At 41.6% G+C, this 20,386-nt stretch overlaps 1 protein-coding gene across 1 annotated transcript in view; it reads right to left on the reverse strand.

Annotated features, from left to right (window-relative positions):
- URI1 (URI1, prefoldin-like chaperone) overlaps positions 1 to 20,386 on the reverse strand; it is a 116,552-nt gene that overhangs the window by 62,764 nt on the left and 33,402 nt on the right. The window contains exons 8-10 of the mRNA XM_010851101.1: positions 14,494 to 14,645; positions 12,318 to 12,406; positions 66 to 360 (exon numbers count right to left, since the gene is read on the reverse strand). Coding sequence (XP_010849403.1) covers positions 66 to 360; positions 12,318 to 12,406; positions 14,494 to 14,645 — 536 coding nt within the window. The remainder of the gene's footprint in view (positions 1 to 65; positions 361 to 12,317; positions 12,407 to 14,493; positions 14,646 to 20,386) is intronic.

Below are 20,386 nucleotides of genomic sequence, written 5' to 3' on the forward strand. Positions count from 1 at the left end.
CCGCCTTCTCCGCTACCGCGGCGACCGCTGCTCTCGTCCGGGCTGCCCGCGGCCGCATCTCACACGCTCATGCCGCCCGCCGCTGCAGCCGCCGCCGCCGCCGCGGGCTCGGAGCAGCAGGCCGGCCGTTGAAGGCGAGAAGCGCCGATCCGGTAGCTGGGCCGAGGGACGCGTCCTGTGGCGGCCGCGCCTCCTCCGCGCCTCCTCCGTAAGCCCCGCCCCTCGCCCCGCCCTGCGCGGCACGCTGGGAAGCGCACGCAGCCTCCGCCCTTCGTCCCGCCCCCGATGAGTCACGTGGTGCAGGAGCGGCGCAGCGGCGGCTGGCTTATTCCGAGGCTGCGCTGCCTGGAAACTTTCATTCTAGGGAGGATAGACCGTCAGTTCACGGACAGGATACCTACCTTGGCCTTGTGTCCCACATATGCACTCAGTCGTTGACCGCTGCATTTTGCCGTAGGAGCTTAATTCGTGTACTAATACTGCTTTATAAGCATATTTAATTTAAACAAATTCAACCTTTCACTGTACCTGTTTAATGAACTAAAATATGCAATTAAATTTTGCCTGTGTATTAATTACCGCACACATAACATTTACATATATAAAGGTATTGTGATTTAATTAATATATTGCTATGTATGGGCTGTTTAAGAGACTTCAAGGATAACGTTGCCCAAACTTTTCCTCTTATTTCAAACTCCTGTGACCTCTTTCTAGTACAGCCTTTGTACACAGTAGGCACTCAGTTAATACTTAATGAATGGAATGGGCCTTGGCGTAATAATCATCTCTGCTCCAGTACTTAACAGAGAACTTCAGTTCTCACCCTGGTGTGCCTGCTTGCTAGACTTCTCTTCCCTTCTGGCCAGCTCCCCAATTCAGATAACTCTTTTTCCATTTGCTTCTAAGAAAAAAGGAAGGAAAATTGGGGCAGATGGTGAATGTTAAGTGCTGTCTTTTCTTACTGCATATCAAACATCCAATTCCTCTGAAACTGGCCGTCTCCGACTGCTCTAACACCACCATCATCTGTGTATCCTCAGCTACTTTACTAGCTTCTGCTCTGGTCGCCCAGTTCTCACTTTCACCGTTTCTAATGGATGTTGGCAGCTGCCCACCCTGAAAGTGAAAGTCGCTCAGTTGTATCCGACTCTTTGAGACCCCGTGGACTATACAGCACGTGGAATTCTCCAGGATACTGGAGTGGGTAGCATTTCCCTTCTCCAGGAGATCATCCCAACCCAAGGATCGAACTCGGGTCTCCCTCTCCCGCATTGCGGGCAGATTCTTTACCAGCTGAGCCACCAGGGAAGCCCAAGAATACTAGAGTGAGTAGCCTATCCCTTCTCCAGCAGATCCTCCCAACCCAGGAATGGAACCAGGGTGTCCTACATTGCAGGCGGATTCTTTACAAACTGAGCTATCAGGGAAGCCCCATCCTATCTCCCTTCATTCAGGTATTCAAACCTAGCCTGTTTAGCTCCTGTGCCTGTGGGAAGCTGAACCACCCCCAGCTCCAGTAGAAGGGTAAATACATTTATCTTCTAAGTATTTGGTTCTATATGCTGTCTACAAGTGACTCACTTTAGAATGAAAATCACGGAAGAGTTGAAAGTAAAATGGAAATTTGGAGACACTAAGAAAAGCCAGAGGCATGCATGCCACAAGCATAAACACATGCAGAATCAGCAAGAAGGCATCCAACTGCAAGCCAAGGAGAGAGGCCTCAGAGTTAGCCAACCCCCTTCACACCTTGATGTTGGAATACCATCCTCTATAACTGTGAGAAAATACATTTCTGCTGTGTAGATCATCAGTCTATGGTATTTTGTTATGGTAGCCCTAGCAAACTAATATATCAATAACCTAACTGTACTTTAAGGAACTAGAAAGAGAAAAACAAGATCCAAAGCTAGCAGAAGAAAGAAATAACAAAGAGACAAACAGAAAATAGAAAAACAACAGAGAATACCAGTGAAACCAAAATTGGCTCTTGGAAAGATTAATAAAACTGACAACCTAAATTAAGAAAAAGAGAGAAGACTCCTACTAAAATCAGAAATTAAAATGGGACAAAATTACAACTTTACAAAAAGAAACAAAGAACATTAGAACACTATGAACAACTGTAGAAACCAGATGAAAGGGACAAATTCCTAGAAAAAAACAAAAACTAATAAAACGGACTCAAGAAGAAACAGAAAACAATGAAAGCCTATTAACAGCTAAGGAGAATAAATCAATAATCAAAATCTTCCCAACAGAGAAAAATCCAGATGGCTTCAAAGGTGAATTTTAAACATTTAAAGAAAAAATAGCACCAATTCTTCTCAAACACTCATAAAAAAGTAAGAAAGAGGGAACACTTTTGAGGTCAGCAAGACCAAGACACTGAAAGAAAGAAAACTAAAGACCAATGGCCCTTATTACTATAAATGCAGAATCTCTCAATAAATACTAACACACTGAATCCTGAATTTATGACCATAATAAAAGGATTGTACACCAGCATCATGTGGAATTTATCCCAGGAACCCAAAGGTAGTTCATCATATGAAAATCAATCAAAATGATATACCACATTAATAGAATGAAAGGGGAAAAATTGCATGGTAATCTCAGTTGATGCAGAAAAAACCATTTGACAAAAATCCAACATCCTTATAAAAACACTCAATGAACTAGGAAGAGAAAGAAACTTCCTCAACCTTATAAAGGCCATATATGAAAAGCCTATGTCTAACATACCCAAGGGGGAAAGACTGAATGTTTTTCCTCTGAGATCCGGAACAAGATAAGTATGTCTGCTTTTATTCAACATAGTACTGGAATTTATAGTCAAAGAAATTGGACAAGATAAGGAAATAAAACAATGCCAAAGGGAGAGAGGTGTAAAATTATATCTATTGGTAGATGATATGATCTTATATGTAGAAAATTGTAAAGAATCCAGAAGAAAAAAAGCATGTTAAAGTAATAAAAAAGTTGCAGGACACAAAATCAACAGACAAAAATCAGTTAAACTTATATACACTAGCAGAGAACAATCTGAAAAGGAAATTAAGGAAACAATTCCATTTACACTAGCATAAAAAAGAATAAAATACTTAGTGATGAGTATAAGGAAGCACAAGAATTCTGAACCAAAAACTATAAAACATTATTGAAAGAAATTAAATGAAACACAAATAAATGGAAAAACTCTGTGTTCATGGATTGTAAGACTGAAGTTAAATTGAGATACTATAGTTAAGATGAAAACTGTTGTGAACTGAATGTCTCCCAAAATCTATATGTTGAAGCCCTGACCTTCAATGTACTGTATTTGGAGATAGGTCCTTTATGGAAGTATTTAGGGTTAAATGAGGTCAGAAGGGTGAGGTCCTGATCCAATAGGATCAGTGTCTTTCAAAAAAGAGAGAGCTCACTCTTTTCATACACATACATTGAGGACAGGCCATGTGGGACATAGTGAGAAGGCAGCCATCTTCAAGACAAAAGGAGAGTTCTCCCTGAAAACTGACTTTGCTGTCACCTTGATAAAGGACGTCTACTCTCCTGAACTGAGACAATAAATTTCTCTTGTAGCAACCCAATCAGATAAATACAAATTTTCTCCTTGAAATAACTGACAGATTCAAAGCAATCCTTATGAAATCCCAATGACATTTTTTGCAGAAGTACGAAAGTTCAGCCTAGTTCATATGGAATTGCAAGGACTCTCAATAGTCAAAACAAACTTGCAAAAAATAAAGTCAGGGAAAATCTCATACTTCCTGAGTTGAAAACTTACGAAAAAGTTGTTGTTGTTCAGTCACTCAGTCGTGTCCTATTCCTTGTGACCCCGTGGACTGCAACACGCCTGGCTTCCCTGTCGTTCATTATCTCCCATGGTTTACTCAAATTCATGTCCATTGAATAGGTGATGCTATTCAACCATCTCATCCTCTGTCGCCCCCTTCTCCTCCTGCCTTCAATCTTTCCCAGCATCACAATCTTTTCCAATGAGTCAGATCTTGGCATCAGATGGCCAGAGTATTGGAGCTTCGGCTTCAGTCCTTCTAATAATATTCAGGATTGATATCCTTTAGGATTGACTGGTTTGATCTCCTTGCAGTTCAAGGGACTCTCAAGAGTCTTCTCCAATACCACAGTTCGAAAGCATCAATTCTCCAGTGCTCAGTCTACTCTATAGTCCAGCTCTCACATCCATACACGACTATGGGAAAAACAAGAGCTTTGACTATATGGACCTTTGTTGGCAAAGTAATTTCTCTGCTTTTCAATATGCTGTCTAGGTTTGTCATAGCTTTTCTTCCAAGGTGCAAGCATCTTTTAATTTCATGGCCGCAACCACCATCTGCAGTGATTTTAGAGCCCAAGAAAATAAAGTCTGTCACTGTTTCCATTGTTTCCCCATCTGTTTGCCATGAAGTGATGGGACTAGATGCCATGATCTTAGTTTTTTAAATGTTGAGTTTTAAGCCAGCTTTTTCACTCTCCTCTTTCACCCTCATCAAGAGGCTCTTTAGTTCATCTTTGCTTTCTGCCATAATGGTGGTGTCATTTGCATATCTGAGGTTATTGATATTTCTCCTGCTGCTGCTGCTGCTGCTAAGTCGCTTCAGTCGTGTCCGACTCTGTGCGACCCCATAGACGGCAGCTCACTAGGCTCCTCTGTACCTGGGATTCTCCAGGCAAGAATACTAGAGTGGGTTGCCATTTCCTTCTCCAATGCATGAAAGTGAAAAGGGAAAGTGAAGTTGCTCAGTTGTACCCGACTCTTAGCGACCCCATGGACTGCAGCCTGCCAGGCTCCCCCGTCCATGGGATTTTCCAGGCAAGAGTACTGGAGTGGGTTGCCATTGCGTTAATTCCAGCTCCTGCTTCATCCAGTCCAGCATTTTTCATGAGGTACTCCAAATATAAGTTAAGTAAGCAGGGTGACAATATACAGCCTTGACATACTCCTTTCCCAATTTGGAGCCAGTCCATTGTTTCATTTCTTGTTCTAACTGTTGCTTCTTGACCTGCATAGTTTTCTCAGGAGACAGGTATGGTGGTCTGCTATTCCAATCTCTCAAAGAATTTTCCACAGTTTGCTATGATCTATACAGCCAAAGGCTTTAGCATAGTCAGTGAAGCAGAAGTAGATGTTTTTTTGGAACTCCCTTGCTTTTTCTATAGTCCTATAGATTTGGCAATTTGATCTCTATTTCCTCTGCCTTTTCTAAATCTAACTTGTACAACCAGAAATTGTTGGTTCACGTACTATTGAAGCCTAGCTTGAAGGATTTTGAGCATTCCCTTGCTAGCATGTGAGATGAATGCAATTGTGTAGTAGTCTGAACATTCTTTGACATTGCCCTGCTTTAGGATTGGAATGAAACCTGACCTTTTCCAGTCCTGTAGCTAAAAAGCTACTGTAATCAGAACACCATGTGATTAGCAATGTAAACACGTAGACCAATGTAATTAAATAAAAAATCTCAAAAATAAACTCACCCATATATGGTAAATTGATTTTTGACAAAGCTTCCAAAATCATTCAGTGAGGAAACGACAGTGTCTTCAACAAGTTATCCCAGGACAACTGGATCCTATATGGAAAAGAATGAAGCTGGACCCTTAACTTATACCATATACAAAAATTATTTCAAAATGAGTTTAAGACTTAAACATAAGACCTAAAACTATAAAATTCTTAGAAGAGATCATGGGGGCAAATCTTAATGATCTTGGAATTGGTAGTTTCTTAAATATTACATCAAAAGCATAGGCAATAAAAGAAAATATAGGTAAATTTGACTTCATCAAAATTTAAAAATTTATGCATCAAAAGATACTATCAAGAGAGTGAAAAGACAACAAAGGGAAGAAATATTTATAGATCATGACTTAAAGGATAACAACAAAACCAGTTTGAAAATGAGCAAAGGACTTGAATAAACATTTCTCCAAAGAAGTTGTACAAATGGCCAATAAGCATTGAAAAAGTTGCTCAGTGACCCTAATCATTAAGAGAAATGCAAATCAAAACCACTATGAAATACAACTTCATCGCCACTATTATAAAAAAAAATTTATATTACTATAAAAAACAGAAGGGAAGGAAGGTAAGAAAGAAGAAAAGAAGGGAAAATAAGTGTTGGCAAGGATGTAGAGTAATTGGAGCCCTCTTTTGTTGATGGTAGGAATTTAAAATGTTACAGCTTCTGTGGAAAAGTATAGCAGTACCACAAAAAGTTAAACATAAAATTACCATATAACTCAGCAAGTCTACTGCCAGACATATGTCCCCCAAAGAACTGAAAACAGAAACCCCAACAAATCCTTGTGCAATTCTGTTCATAGTAGCATTACCCACAGTAGCCAAAAGATAAAAATATTCATAATTCCATTAGTGATGAATGAATAAATAAAATGTGGTATATATATATATATATATATAGTGTATGTGTATATATGTATATGAATGCTACTCAGCCTTAAGGAGGAACTTCTGATACATGCTACAACATTAATGAACCTTAAAAGTATTGTAAGATGAATATAAAATTATGAAAACTGAAATATGAAATTATAGACAAGTGAAATATGCCAGACCCGATAGTTCAGATAGTATATTATTTCCCTTATATGAAATGTCTAAAATAAAATAGGTAAATCAATAGAGATAGAAAGTAGATTGGCGGTTACTAAGGGCTGGAGGGGAAGGAGAGATAGGAGTTATTGCTTAATGGCTATAGAGTTTCTGTTTCAGTTGAGTTCAGTTCAGTCGCTCAGTCGTGTCCGACTCTTTGCGACCCCATGAACCGCAGCACGCCAGGCCTCGCTGTCCATCACCAACTCCCGGAGTCCACCCAAACCCATGTCCATCGAGTCAATGATGCCATCCAACCATCTCGTCCTCTTTCATCCCCTTCTCCTTCTGCCTTCCATCTTTCCCAGCATCAGAGTCTTTTCCAAGGAGTCAATTCTTCACATCAGGTGGCCAAAGTATTGGAGTTTCAGCTTCAGCATCACTCCTTCCAATGAATATACAGGACTGATTTCCTTTCGGTTGACTGGTTTGATCTCCTTGCAGTCCAAGGGACTCTCAGAGTCTTCTCCAACACCATAGTTCAAAAGCATCAATTCTTCAGTGCTCAGCTTTCTTTATAGTCCAACTCTCACATCCATACATAACTACTGGAAAAACTATAGCTTTGACTAGACAGACATTTGTCAGCAAAGTAATGTCTCTGCTTTTTAATACACCGTCTAGGTTGGTCATAGCTTTTCTTCCAAAGAACAAGCGTCTTTTAATTTCATGGCTGCAGTCACCATCTGCAGTGATTTTGGAGCCCAAAAAAATAAAGTCTCTCAGTGTTTCCATCATTTCCCCATCTATTTGCCATGAAGGGATGGAATGTGATGCCATGATCTTAGTTTTTTGAATGCTGAGTTTTAAGTCAACTTTTGCACTCGCCTCTTTCACCTTCATCAAGAGGTTCTTTACTTCCTCTTCACTTTCTGCCATAAGAGTAGTGTCATCTGTGTAGCTGAGGTTTTTTTATATTTCTCCTAGCAATCTTAATTCCAGCATCTAGAATCAAAATTCTGTGCTTCATACAGCCCAGCATTTCACACGATGTACTCTGCATAGAAGTTAAATAAGCAGGGTGACAATATATATCCTTGACGTACTCCTTTCCCAATTTAGAACCAGCCCATTGTCCCATGTTCAATTCTAACTGTTGCTTCTTGACCTGCATACAGATTTCTCAGGAGGCAGGTAAGATGGTCTGGTATTCTCATCTCTTGAAGAATTTTCCAGTTTTGTGATCCACACAGTCAAAGGCTTTGGCATAATCAATAGAGCAGAAGTAGATGTTTTTCTGGAACTCTCTTGCTTTTTCTATGATCCAACAGATGTTGGCAATTTGAAATGTAAAATACAAAACTATAAAACTTCTAGAAGGAAATATAAGAGAAAATCTTCATGACCTTGCATTTGGCAAAATAGATAAATTGAAAACATTTGCTCTGCAAAATATATTGCTAAAAGAATGTGAAAATAACCCACAGATTGGGAGAAAATATTTTCAAATAACATACCTGATAAAGGACTCGTATGCAGCAAAAGAAAGAACTCAAAGTTTAACAGAGAATACAGACAACCCAATTTTTTTAAAAAAGTCAAAAGATATGAATAGACACTTCATCAAAGAAGATACGTAGATATCAAATAAGCATGTAAAAAATGTTCAGCATCATTTATCATAGGTAAATGCAAATTAAAATAACAATGAGATACTGTTACACATCTACTAGAACTGCTACAATCCAGCAAACAGATGATGCCAATTTCTGACTAGGATATGGAGTAACAGGAACTCTCTTCCATTACATAGGAATATAAAATGGTAACAGCCAGTTTGGAAGACAGTTTTTTGATTTTGCACAAGGTAACTTAGACTTACCGTGTGTGTGTGTGTGTGTGTGTGTTAGTTAATCTCTCAGTGGTGTCTGACTCTTTGAGACCCCATGGACTGTAGCCTGCTAGGCTCCTCTGTCCATGGAATTCTCCAGGAAGGAATACTGGAGTGGGTAGCCATTCCCTTTTCTAGGGAATCTTCCCAGCCCAGAGATTGAACCGGTGCTCCTATATTGCAGTCAGATTCTTTACCATCTGAGCCACTAGGGAAGCCCCTCTACCCAGCAATTGCTTTCCCAGGCATTACCCAACTGATCTGAAAATTTATGTCATCGCAAAAACCTGCATGCAAATATTTATTGCAACAAAACAATAAATATTTGCATGGGTTTAGTTAACATAATATTGTGCAAATTCAGAGCTGCCTGTTTTGGATTTATTACTTCCTGTCTTGGAGCTTCACTTTTTCCCAACAAGGGGAGTGATCTGGAGATTTCTGAGTGCTTTTTACCCTGGCATTGGAGGACTCAGGAGTCTATAGATGTCCCTCCTCTATTGAGGCCTGCTGCTGCTGCTGCTGCTGCTAAGTCGCTTCAGTTGTGTCCGACTCTGTGTGACCCCGTAGACGGCAGCCTACCAGGCTCCCCCATCCTTGGGATTCCCCAGGGAAGAATGCTAGAGTGGGTTGCCATTTCCTTCTCCAATGCATGAAAGTGAAAAGTGAAAGTGAAGTCGCTCAGTCATGTCTGACTCTCCGCGATCCCATGGACTGCAGCCTACCAGGCTCCTCCGTTCATGGGAGTTTCCAGGCAAGAGTACTGAAGTGGGTTGCCATTGCCTTCTCCAATTGAGGCCTAAATATACCTTAACCTGGCTTCACACCTAGGGTTGCCAGATTTAGCAAATAAAAACACGGAAACATGGTTAAATTTGAATTTCAGATAAACAATATATAATTTTTAGTATGTCTATATAATAATTGGAGCATCTCATGCATGCATGTAATATTTGGATCATACTTAAAAATCTTCATTGTTTATCTGAAATTCAAATTACCTTGTCCTCCTGTATTTTATCTAGCAACCTTATTCACACTCCTACCCCTGGGACCTTCCCTGCTTCCCTTGCATATCCATTCTCCTTCTCTGCTTTAAAAATAAACATCTCATGCATCAAGGACTAAAGCACTGATTTTAAAGTTCCTGTTGCTTAAATGGATCACTTTTATCTACCAGGAACTGAAGATGGAAACCAGTGACAAGGACAAAAGGAGCTGTGTAAGGGAAAGAGGGGGAATGAGGGGCAATGTGTGGAATTAACCCAGCTCAAGCCTTAGGGTTGGTTTACAGTAGTGCTTCTCAACCCTGCTACATGTTGGGGCTCAGAAGAATATTAAAGCTTGGATCTAGCCTGGATGTTAGGAATTTTTTAAGCTCTTCTGAAAAGTCTTCTTAATAGTGAAGGGTGCTATTTTCTTGGTGCCGACAAACCACCCAAACTTAATGGCACAAATCACGGTTCTGGAGGTTGACAGGGAGTCCTCAGAATCTCATGCAATTGCAGTCATCTTGAAAACCTCTTCATGGACAACTCTAGACTTGAGGTTAGCTGTCGCCTGAGACCTCAGAAGAGTGGTCAGCCAGAACACATATATGTGAGCTCTTCTGTTGCCTAGATTTCCTTACAGCATGGTGGCTGGGTACCAAGGGAGAGCCAACTGGAAGCAGTACCACCTTTTCTAATCTAGCCTTAGTAGTCACATAGCATCACTTCACCCACGTTTTATTCATCACAAGCAAGTCACTAAAGCCAGCCCATATTCAAGAGATGGGGGAATTAGAGTCTATTTTTTGATGGGATAAATGTCAAAGAATTTGTGGTCATAAGGTAAAATCACCCAATGTAACATTTGAAAAAGCTGTCTTGAATTCATTTCCTTTTCTACATTCCACCAGCCCAAACTCCTTTCATTACTCACCTAGGAAAGTCCCATGACCTTGAGAAGGCCAGTGTCTCCCCACTTCCCATTTCCGCCCTAGTCTGCCCTCCACACTGCAACTGGAGTCTTGAAGTCTTGAACTCAGCATCTTTCATGGCTTTTTACTGCCCAGAGCAGAATCCAAGGCCTCAGCAGGCCTGCAAAGATGTGTACAGAACACCCTTTGTGTCTCTTGCCTACTTCATGTCCAGCTCCCAGGCAGAGCCCATGCTCTCCTGAGCTGTGCCTCTGATCATCCCCAGGCTGACAGGCCTGCCTTTCTGCTGCAGGAACAGCCCCCCTCACCCCACCCCAGCCTCTGCCTCTTGCTTCTTCAGGACTTTCTTCAGATCCTACCTCTAGGAAGCCTTTTCTGAGCATCCTAAGTACCTTGTACTTCCTTTTACTACCTGCATGTCCTTCCACACATTTTCTCTTAACTTTGTACTGAAGTGTAACACACATACAGAAATGTGCACAGATCCTGTGCCGAGCTAGATGAATTTTCACCAAGTGAGCACACCTGCATAGCCAGCTTCCAAAGCAAGAAACAGAACATTCTTGGACCCACTGAAGCCTTCCAAGGCCTTTTCTGTTCACTGTCTCCCACCCCGCTCCCTCCTCACTCAGCCCCCATAACTGCCACCCCTGCTTCTACCCTTTAGATTAGCGTCACCTGTTTTCACACTTCATACAAATGGACTCATGCTGTATGTGCTCTCAGTTCACACAGTATTTTAATCAGAGTATGTGATTAAAATCACAGTATTTTAATAACTAAATAATTCTCAGGCCCAGTGGAAAATGAAAGTGCAGGACCCCTTGTTCAAAATTGTTGAGAATTTCAAGATGGTGAGAACAGAGCATAAACCAAGTGTGAGGCCCTTCTGAACTCCTGTGTGCCTGCCTCTGTTGCATGCCTGTACAGCCAACCTGTACAATCACCTGTCTGCCTGTGTGTCTCCTCCTTGGGAGCAGGGTGGTATTGGCTTCTGTTTGCTGAATATGAAGGAGATAAGGTCCCTTCAGACTGGTTCCCAGGTAACTCATGGGACCCTCACATAGGCCCTGAAGCCTGGAAGGAGGGTAACCATTCTAAGCATCACACCCACTTTACAAATGCAGAGTCCAGACTAAAGATGCCACATGATGAAACCAAGCCCCACAGTGGGTGAGCGCTGGGCTGAGCCTCATGCTCAAGCCCTCTGGCTCCAAAGCCCCTTTCTTGCCATTAAGCCACACCAAGCTCTGGGCTCAGGAGGAAGCAGGTACTGCCCACAGTTACGTACAATTCAAGTGGAAACAAAAACAGGACTTATACACAGGAATAATTATTTACCAAAAATTTATTCTTTAAGTATGCCTTGTAGCTACAAGAACTGGAGGTAGCCTCTCTCTCTGTCTCTCTGAGCAAGAGGACTCCATTGGAGAGGGCTTGGGTGAGGCCAGGAACCTGAGGACAGACTGTGTGGGAACTCTGAAGACTGAGGAAGGGGAACACAGCCTGGCTTCAAGCACCCTGCATTCTCAGGGCCTGCATTGTTCTGCACAGTCTCAGAATAGAGTCTGATTAGGGACAGGTGCCCAACCCCTGGCTGTCCTAAGGTTGGTGGAGGAAGGGCCTGGCCCTTTTAGTCCCCACAGTGGGAAGTAAGAAATTCACCAGAAGGAAATAAAGGTCCACAGAATGGAAGGCTGGTGACTGTAAAATGGCAAAAATCCCCAGCAGCATACATAGCTAGTACAGGAAACAAGGTTAAGGAGCTCCTGACCTTGAAAATCGCTATGCCTTTGATTGTGGAGCAGCTAATAAGCCATTACAGAAGGTGAGTCTTCAAGACCCCAAACTCTGGTGGAAGCAGGACTATGGTAAAACCCATATGCTAACAGAGAAAAAGCTACAGCAGGGGCAAGACTCACCTCACCATTGTGCCAGCTGCCACTCTCTCCTGAGCGCGACGTGCTTGGAAGGAAGGCCATGCTAACAACAGGGGTGATCTCCAGAGAGCCTGGAAAAGAGCCAGAGGGTCAGTTGGAAGGAATTTGGAAAGAGCATCTACCTATGACACAGACAGAGGCCTAGAGTCTGGCAGGCACGAAGATTCCAATTCTCTGTGTGGCAGGGGCACAACACCAGGCCTCAAAGGACACAGCTGGGATAGAATACATGCCTAACTTCTCCCTGCTTTGGCTCCAGTCCCAGCTCACAGGACTGTCTGCTGAGAAGTAGATGATGAGGGTCCTCTGAGTTTGTGAAGGAGAGCCACCTCTTGCCCCCTGAACAGAGCAAAAATTGCCCTATCTTCTCCTTATCCCCAGTGCTGGCAGGCTACTATTACTGGCCCAACCAGGGTACAATTCCAAGGTGGTGCAATGGTAGAGAATCCACCCACCAATGCAGTTTCAATCCCTGTGTCAGGAAGAACCCTGGGGTAGAAAATGGCAACCTGCTTCAGCATTTTTGCCTGGAAAATTCCATGGAGAGAGGAGCCTGGTGGGCTACAGTCCATGGGATCACAAAGAGTCTGGCATGATTGACTAAATGAGTACACACACACACACACAACCAGGGAACACATTTGTGAAAGTTTGGAAATGCTTAATTCCACTCATATAAGCACTTCCTGGTCTAGGTCTGGGTAGAACAGAGCCACAGAACAGGGATGGGAGCCAGGTGCTTCTTATCCATGTGTCAGTTAGCTATTGCTGGGTAACACACCACCCCAAAGCTTGATGGCTCCAAAGCCTAAGAAGGTCTCTTCTTCCTGAGTTTGTGTGTGAGCTGGGGATCTGCTTTAGGCTGTGCTTGGCTGGAGCACCTCGGCTGAGTCAGCTCCGTTCCACTTGTGTCTGTCTCACATCTTCCTCCTTGGACCAGCCAACTTTGCCCTTCTCTTAAGAGAAAGCAGAGACACGCCGCACACAGGGTCTCTTGAGGCTTAGGCTGGCACACCAGCACATTAGCCTCATTCTGTTGGCCCACAGAGATATCATGACCCGCCCGGGTCAGAATGAGAAGACACTGCAGTTACTTGGCAAAGAGTGTGGATATGAAGAGAGGCAGCAAACAAGGCTATGAGTGCAACTCCCACCTGAGCGTGAGTGGAGCAAGAGGGCAGAGACTCAGAAGTCACCTGGATTAAAAGGGGCTGCAAAGGCAAGCAGGGGCCCTTGCAAGGCAAGGGCAGGGGCTGCAGGGCAAGAGGCTGCCAAGTCGGCTGGCTGAAAGTGGCCTGAAGCAAGCAGGGGCATGCACTGAAGACCTGGGAGGAGAGCTGTGCTGGGCAAGGCCCAGGCAGGGGACAGAGACGAGAGAGGCAAGAGGCCACCAAGTCGGCTGGCTGAAAGTGGCCTGAAGCAAGCTGGGGCTGAGGCTGGACCCAATCACCTTCTCCTTGTGCCCAGAAAGGGCTTGAGACAGGTGCCCAGACCCATAAAGGACCCCTCCAGGGCAGAACTATCCCATAAGTCCAGAGCAATTGTAGATGTTATCTGTTTTTATTTAAAATGGTGTTTTCTGAGCCTTATTCATTTATATTCCAATTTGATCATTTTTTGCTATATGTGCTTGCCACTTGTACTAATATTTACTTGATATTTCTATTTAAATCATCTCATTTTTAATGTAAAGGTTTAATTTAGCAACAATATCCATGAAATCATGAACCTATGTGCTAGTTATATTTTTATCTAATACCACAGTAAAATAAACATGTAACCTCTAGGATTAAAAAAAAATATTCATGCTGTAGAATAAAGAAAATAAGTCATAGACTTATTTTTATAGATATCAAAAACAGTCAAAACTAATGAGATCCTTTTATATCCAGGATAAAGTTCAAAAGAGTCATCTTCATGAGAGACGCACAATTCAGGAGTGGACACCTGGGGTGGGGGTAGGGATGGAAAGGGGTGAGGACACAGGAGCTTCTAGAACAGCCGTGTGTTTTCTCAGAAGCATATATTAGAAGTGGGGTTTTTAGATATTCTGTGTTTAAAAAGAAAGAGCAAAAGAAAAAAAAAGGAAGGAAACATTATTGTTGAAATATTAGTTATTAAGCAAAACAAAACCAAAAACTGCCTACCAGTGACACACCCAAAACGGTGTCTCTTGCTGTGCTTTGAAAAGCTTTAGGTGGAGGTCCGGCCAGCCTGTGCAGACACTTTTCCAGGTGCAGAGTGACTTTGGCAGAACCGCTGTATTTTCTACACTGAGACTCCCTGTGCTGAGGCACACGCAGAGCTGGCCTGAGATGGCAAGAGGCAGGCAGTAACATGGAAGATGCAGCATCAAGGCACCAGGTCAGAGCTGTGGGCAGCCCCTGGGAGCCATATCACCTGCTGGGTCACCAAAGGAGACTGTTTATTGCCCAGATCTGTCTCCTGTGTCTGGAAGGATTGAAGATCCTTGGGCCTCAAGCAGGTGTTGACATCCTGCAGGAAAACACCTGTAGTTAGCAACACCCTAATTCCTAGGCCAGGCATAGTTCTTTCTGGGTCTCTGCTTCCTCTGGCTGGGTCTCTCATGGTCAGTACTGTACTTAATAGAGCTGCAATTGGGTGGTTGTCACAAGAACCCTAGGCTCTCATTAGCATTCTGTCAGCTCTGGTCAGCTCCTCCTAGAAACCCACTCCATAGTAGACAGAGCAGTAGATGTTAGTGTCTGATGGCCTTTAGTTCTGGTGGGACTTGGGAGGTTCTTGGAGCTCCCAGGGTTGTGAGAAGGAAGCTTGGCCCAAAGGGTGCTTTATTTTCCAGAGAAATAAGGCTCTCCAAATATGCCAGGATTTGGAAGGCATGTGTGTGCTTGTGTACATGTTTCATCTGAAATGTTTTATCCAAAGCAACTTAGGCTTATTTAAGGCTCAGACAGTAAAAGGCACATACTGATGCCAGCGTTTACTAAAGAATGACTATGTGAGTGGAAGCTTGTATTACCTTCAACCCCAAAGGGTACCCATATTCCACTCTAAGATCAGATCACTCTAAGTGATGCCTTGGGATCTATTCCTTACTAGCTTGGGACCTTGGGAAAGTTTCTAAACCTCTTCTGAGCCTCAGTTTTCCCATGGAAAATGGGGTGATAGTCATTGTACTCACCTTATATAGCTATTGTGAGGATTAAATGAGATGATGCATGCGAAGAACTTAGGACAGTCCTTAGCACAGCAGAATTTTTCATGATTCTGTATGTGGATGGCGCTGCTCAAACTGCTGCTGCTGCTATTGACAGTAATGAAGTTAACGTTGATGAATATGTAAGTTGTTTCTAATTCTTTGCTTCATTCATCTCTTTTTTCATTGAGCAGCATTCTCAAATATTTTAGCCTCAGATCCTTTGCATGCTTAAAAATTATTGAAAGAGTTTCCTGTTCAAGACGGCAGAGTCGAAGGACATGTGCCCATCTCCTCCTGTGAAAAGCACCAAAATTGCAACTAGCTGTTGAACAACCATTAACAGGAAGATGCTGGAACCCACCAAAAAAAGATACCCCATGTCCAAAGACAAATAAGAAGCTGCAGCAAGGTGATAAGAGGGGCATAATCGATAAAATCAAATCCCATACCCACCAGGTGGGTGACCCACAGACTGGAGAACAATAATACCAAAGAAGTTTTCCCACTGTTGTGAAGGTTCTAAACCCCATGTCTGGCTTCTCAGCCTGGAATCCAACAAAAGGACTGGGAATCCCCGGGGAATCTGGCCTTAAAGGCCAGCAGGACTTGATTATGGGACTTCCAGAGGATTGGGGGAAACAGAGACTCCAGTCTCAGAGGGCACAAACAAAATTTTGCATGCACCAAGATCCAGAGAGGAGCAGTGTCCCCATAGGAGACTGAACCGAAACTCCCTGCTGGTGTTGGAGGGCCTGCTGTGACAGTGTGGGTCAACAGGGGCTCACCACAGGGACCAGGGCACTGGAAGATCCCCCTTGGCATATATCCTCTTGGAGTTTGCCATTAACCACAGAGCCTGTAGACCCCAGGGCTGAGTTGCCTCAGGCTAAACAACTACCAGGGAGAGAGTGCAACCACACCAATCAGCAGATAATTAGATTAAAGTTTTACTGAGCAAGGCCTTGCCCATCAGAGCAAGACCCAGTTTTTCCAGTCCCTCCCATCAAGGAGCTTACATAATCCTCTTAGCCTCACCCATTAGAGGGCAGACAGAAGAAGCAAGAAGCACAGTCTCACAGCGGCTAAAACAAAAACCATATTACAGAAAGTTAATCATGATGATAAAGCAGAAAGTTATGTCCCAGATGAAGGGACAAGATAAAATCCCAGAAAAACAACTAAATAAAGTGGAGATAGGCAACCCTCCAAAAAAAGAACTCAGAAAAATGATAGTGAAGACAATCCAGGATCTCAGGAAAAAATGGAGGTAAAGATTGAGAAGATGCAAGAAATGTTTACCAAAGACCTAGAAAAACTAAAGAATAAATGAACAGAGATGAATAATACACTAGAGGAAATCAATAGCAGAATAACTGAGGCAGAAGAATGGATAAATTCTGACCTGGAGAACAGAATGGTGGAAATCACTGCCACAGAACAGAATATAGAAAAAAGAATGAAAAGAAATGAAGACAGCCTAAAAGACCTCTGGGACAACATTAAAAGCACCAACATTCACATTATATGGGTCCCAGAGGAGAAGAGAGAGAGAAAGGACCTGAGAAAATATTTGAAGAGATAATAGCAAAAAGTTTCAGGAACATGGGAAAGGAAATAGTCAACCAAGTTCAGGAAGCACAGAGAATCACAGGCAGGATAAATCCAAGGAGGAACACACCAAGACACATAGTAATCAAACTAACAACAATTAAAGACAGAGATAAATTATTAAAAGCAACAAGGGAAAAATGACAAATAACATACAAGGGAACTCCCATAAGGCTATCAGCTGATTTCTCAACAGAAACTCTACAAGCAGAAGGGAATGGCATGATATATCTAAAGTGATGAAAGGAAGAACCTACAACCAAGAATACTCTACCCAGCAAGACTCTCCTTCAGATTTGAAGGAAAAATAAAAAGTTTTCCAGACAAGCAAAAGTTAAGACAATTCAACACCACCAAACCAGCGTTACAACAAATGCTAAAAGAACTTCTCTAGGCAGGAAACACAGAAGAAGAAAAAGACCTACGGAAAGTAAACCCGAAGCAATTAAGAAAACAGTAATAAGATCAATGGGAAATAGTAATAGGATCAGTGGTCCCAAATTGGGAAAGTAGTATGTCAAAGCTGTATATTGTCACCTTGTTTATTTAACTTATACGCAGAGTACATCATGCAAAATGCTGGACTGGATGAAGCACAAGCTGGAATTAAGACCGTAGGGGGAAATATCAATAACCTCAGATATGGAGATGACAGAACTCTTATGGCAGAAAGCCAAGAGGAACTAAAGAGCCTCTTGATAAAAGTGAAAGACGAGAGTGAAAAAGCCGGCTTAAAACTCAACATTAAGAAAATGAAGATCGTGGCATCTGGCCTCATCACTTTATGGCGAATAGATGGGGACACAGTAGAAATAGATTTTATTTTCCTGGTCTCCAAAATCACTGCAGATGGTCACTGCAGCCATGAAATTAAAAGATGCTTGCTCTTTGAAAGAAAAGCTATGAACAACATAGAGAGCATATTAAAAAGCAGAGACATCGTTTTACCAACAAAAGTCTATCTAGTCAAAGCTATAGTTTTTCCAGTAGTCATGCATGAACATGAAAGTTGGACCATAAAAAAGCTGAATGCCAAAGAATTGATGCTTTTGAACTGCGGTGTTGAAGAAAACTCTTGAGAGTCCCTTGGACTGCAAGGAGATCCAGCCAGTTAATCCTAAAGGAAATCAGTCTTGAATATTCATTGGAAGGACTGATACTGATGCTGAAACTCCAATATTTCAGCCACCTGATGCCAAGAGACGACTCTTTGGAAAAGACCCTAATGCTAGGAAAGATTAAAGGCAGGAAGAGAAGGGAGTGATAGAGGATAAGATGGTTGAATGGCATCACCGACTCAACACACATGAATTTGAACAAGCTCCAGGAGTTGGTGACGGACAGGGAATCCTGGCATACTGCAGTCCATGGGTTCGCACTGAGCAACTGAACTGAACAGGATCATACATATCAATAATTACCTTAAATGTAAGTGGATTTAATACACCAACCAAAAGACATAAACTGGCTGGGTGGATGAAAGCATATTCATGTATGCACTGCCGCTTGACACGTCACTCTGCTTGACCCCCCCTAAAATTGCATGTGATTATTTTATATTGTTAAGTTAATCATGTTTCCATTATGGCTTGTGATTGTAATTACCTTTTTTTTTTGGTCTGGCTATTGATTGTGAAAACTGACAAACATCTTTAACTCTTGTGATTAGGTAACTGCTGCTGCTGCTGCTGCTAAGTCGCTTCAGTCGTGTCCAACTCTGTATGACCCCATAGATGGCAGCCCACCAGGCTCCCCCATCCCTGGGATTCTCCAGGCAAGAACACTGGTCTTATTACTCACTTAATACCATTGTATCATGATTGGTCAACAGAAAAATAATAGAACTCTATATCACCAAAACTAGGATCCAACAGAAAAATCCGTAATCACTTTTTAAAATTCAGATGCATATCAGAACTATCTTGAAATTTTCTTGAAAAATACAAGTGTTCAAGTATTGCTTTTTTCTCCAGAGCTCCAGAGATGTGTCTCTAATGAGCAGTCATATTTAAAAACAATTGGACTATATGATGATCTTTTGCCTAGTTTCACTTTTTATATTTCATATTCATTGCTACCATTTCATTTAGTTTATGTTCTCCGATTTCTTCATCTCTTCCTTTTTTTTTTTTTTTTGATGTTCTTTCTCAAGGCTTTATCAAGTGTAGTAGAAAACCTTTTGTATACATATATACATGCATAATATATATATATTTTAGAAAACATGAATTTTTGCCTAACTAACAAAATTAGGGCATTTTGATTCCACTTGTTTGACTTAGTATGAATAGAATGCTGATTTCTAATTTAAAAATAGGTATACAATAAGCAACAAAGGTTTGCTGTATAGCATTGGGAACTATAGTCAGTATCTTGAAAGAACTTAAGATGAAAAAGTTTCAAAAATAATATATGTGTATTTGTATAACTGAATCATCTTGCTGTGCTGAAACATTGTAAGTGAGCTATGCTTCAATAAAATAGATTTAAAAAAAAATTATTGACTGGAATTCCCTAGTGGTCCAGTGGTTAGGACTCTGTGCTCCCACAGCAGGGGGCATGGGTTCCACCCCTGGTTAAGGAACTAAGGTCCTGCATGTCACGTGGCGTGGTCAAAAAAAACAAACCACATTGACGCGAGGTCCCATTTCAGATTTACTGAATCAGACTCAAGAGGGGCCTTTTAAAAAATAATAATATGGGCTAAAAAAAAAGAATTCCACTTTTTGAAATTTAGTAATGTTTATCTTTTTGCTAGTTTTTCTAAATGTCCTATGAAAATGTAATAATGTACGAGATACAAAATTTTAAATATATTTGAATAGGATATAAGATTAACATAAATATAATCGATTATATTTAAATTATTAATGATATCATTCAAGATTCTCCTATTCTTATTTTTTCTGCACTTGATAAGATATTCTCAGAGAAAAATTAACATGTCTCACTATGATTATATATATTTTTATTTTCCCTGTATTTATTCTGGTTTTTGCTTTATTTATCTTTGTTTCTTTGTTGTTAGGTGTCTAATGACATCTTATGACACCTCTCTTCCTTGTGAATTGTACCTTTTATCATAAAAAAATTCATCTTTGTTTCAAATATGTATACATATAACTTAATCTATAACTTAAGTTCAAATTTTAAATGTTCTTAATAAAATGGATCTTAAAAGATTAAAAAAAAACAAAAAGAATCTGCCTTCCAATGTGAGGGACATGGGTTCTATCCCTGGTCAAGGAACTAAGATCCCACG

This window comes from Bison bison, unplaced genomic scaffold (assembly GCF_000754665.1).
Source record: "Bison bison bison isolate TAMUID 2011002044 unplaced genomic scaffold, Bison_UMD1.0 scf7180017864297, whole genome shotgun sequence".
Taxonomy (NCBI): domain Eukaryota; kingdom Metazoa; phylum Chordata; class Mammalia; order Artiodactyla; family Bovidae; genus Bison; species Bison bison.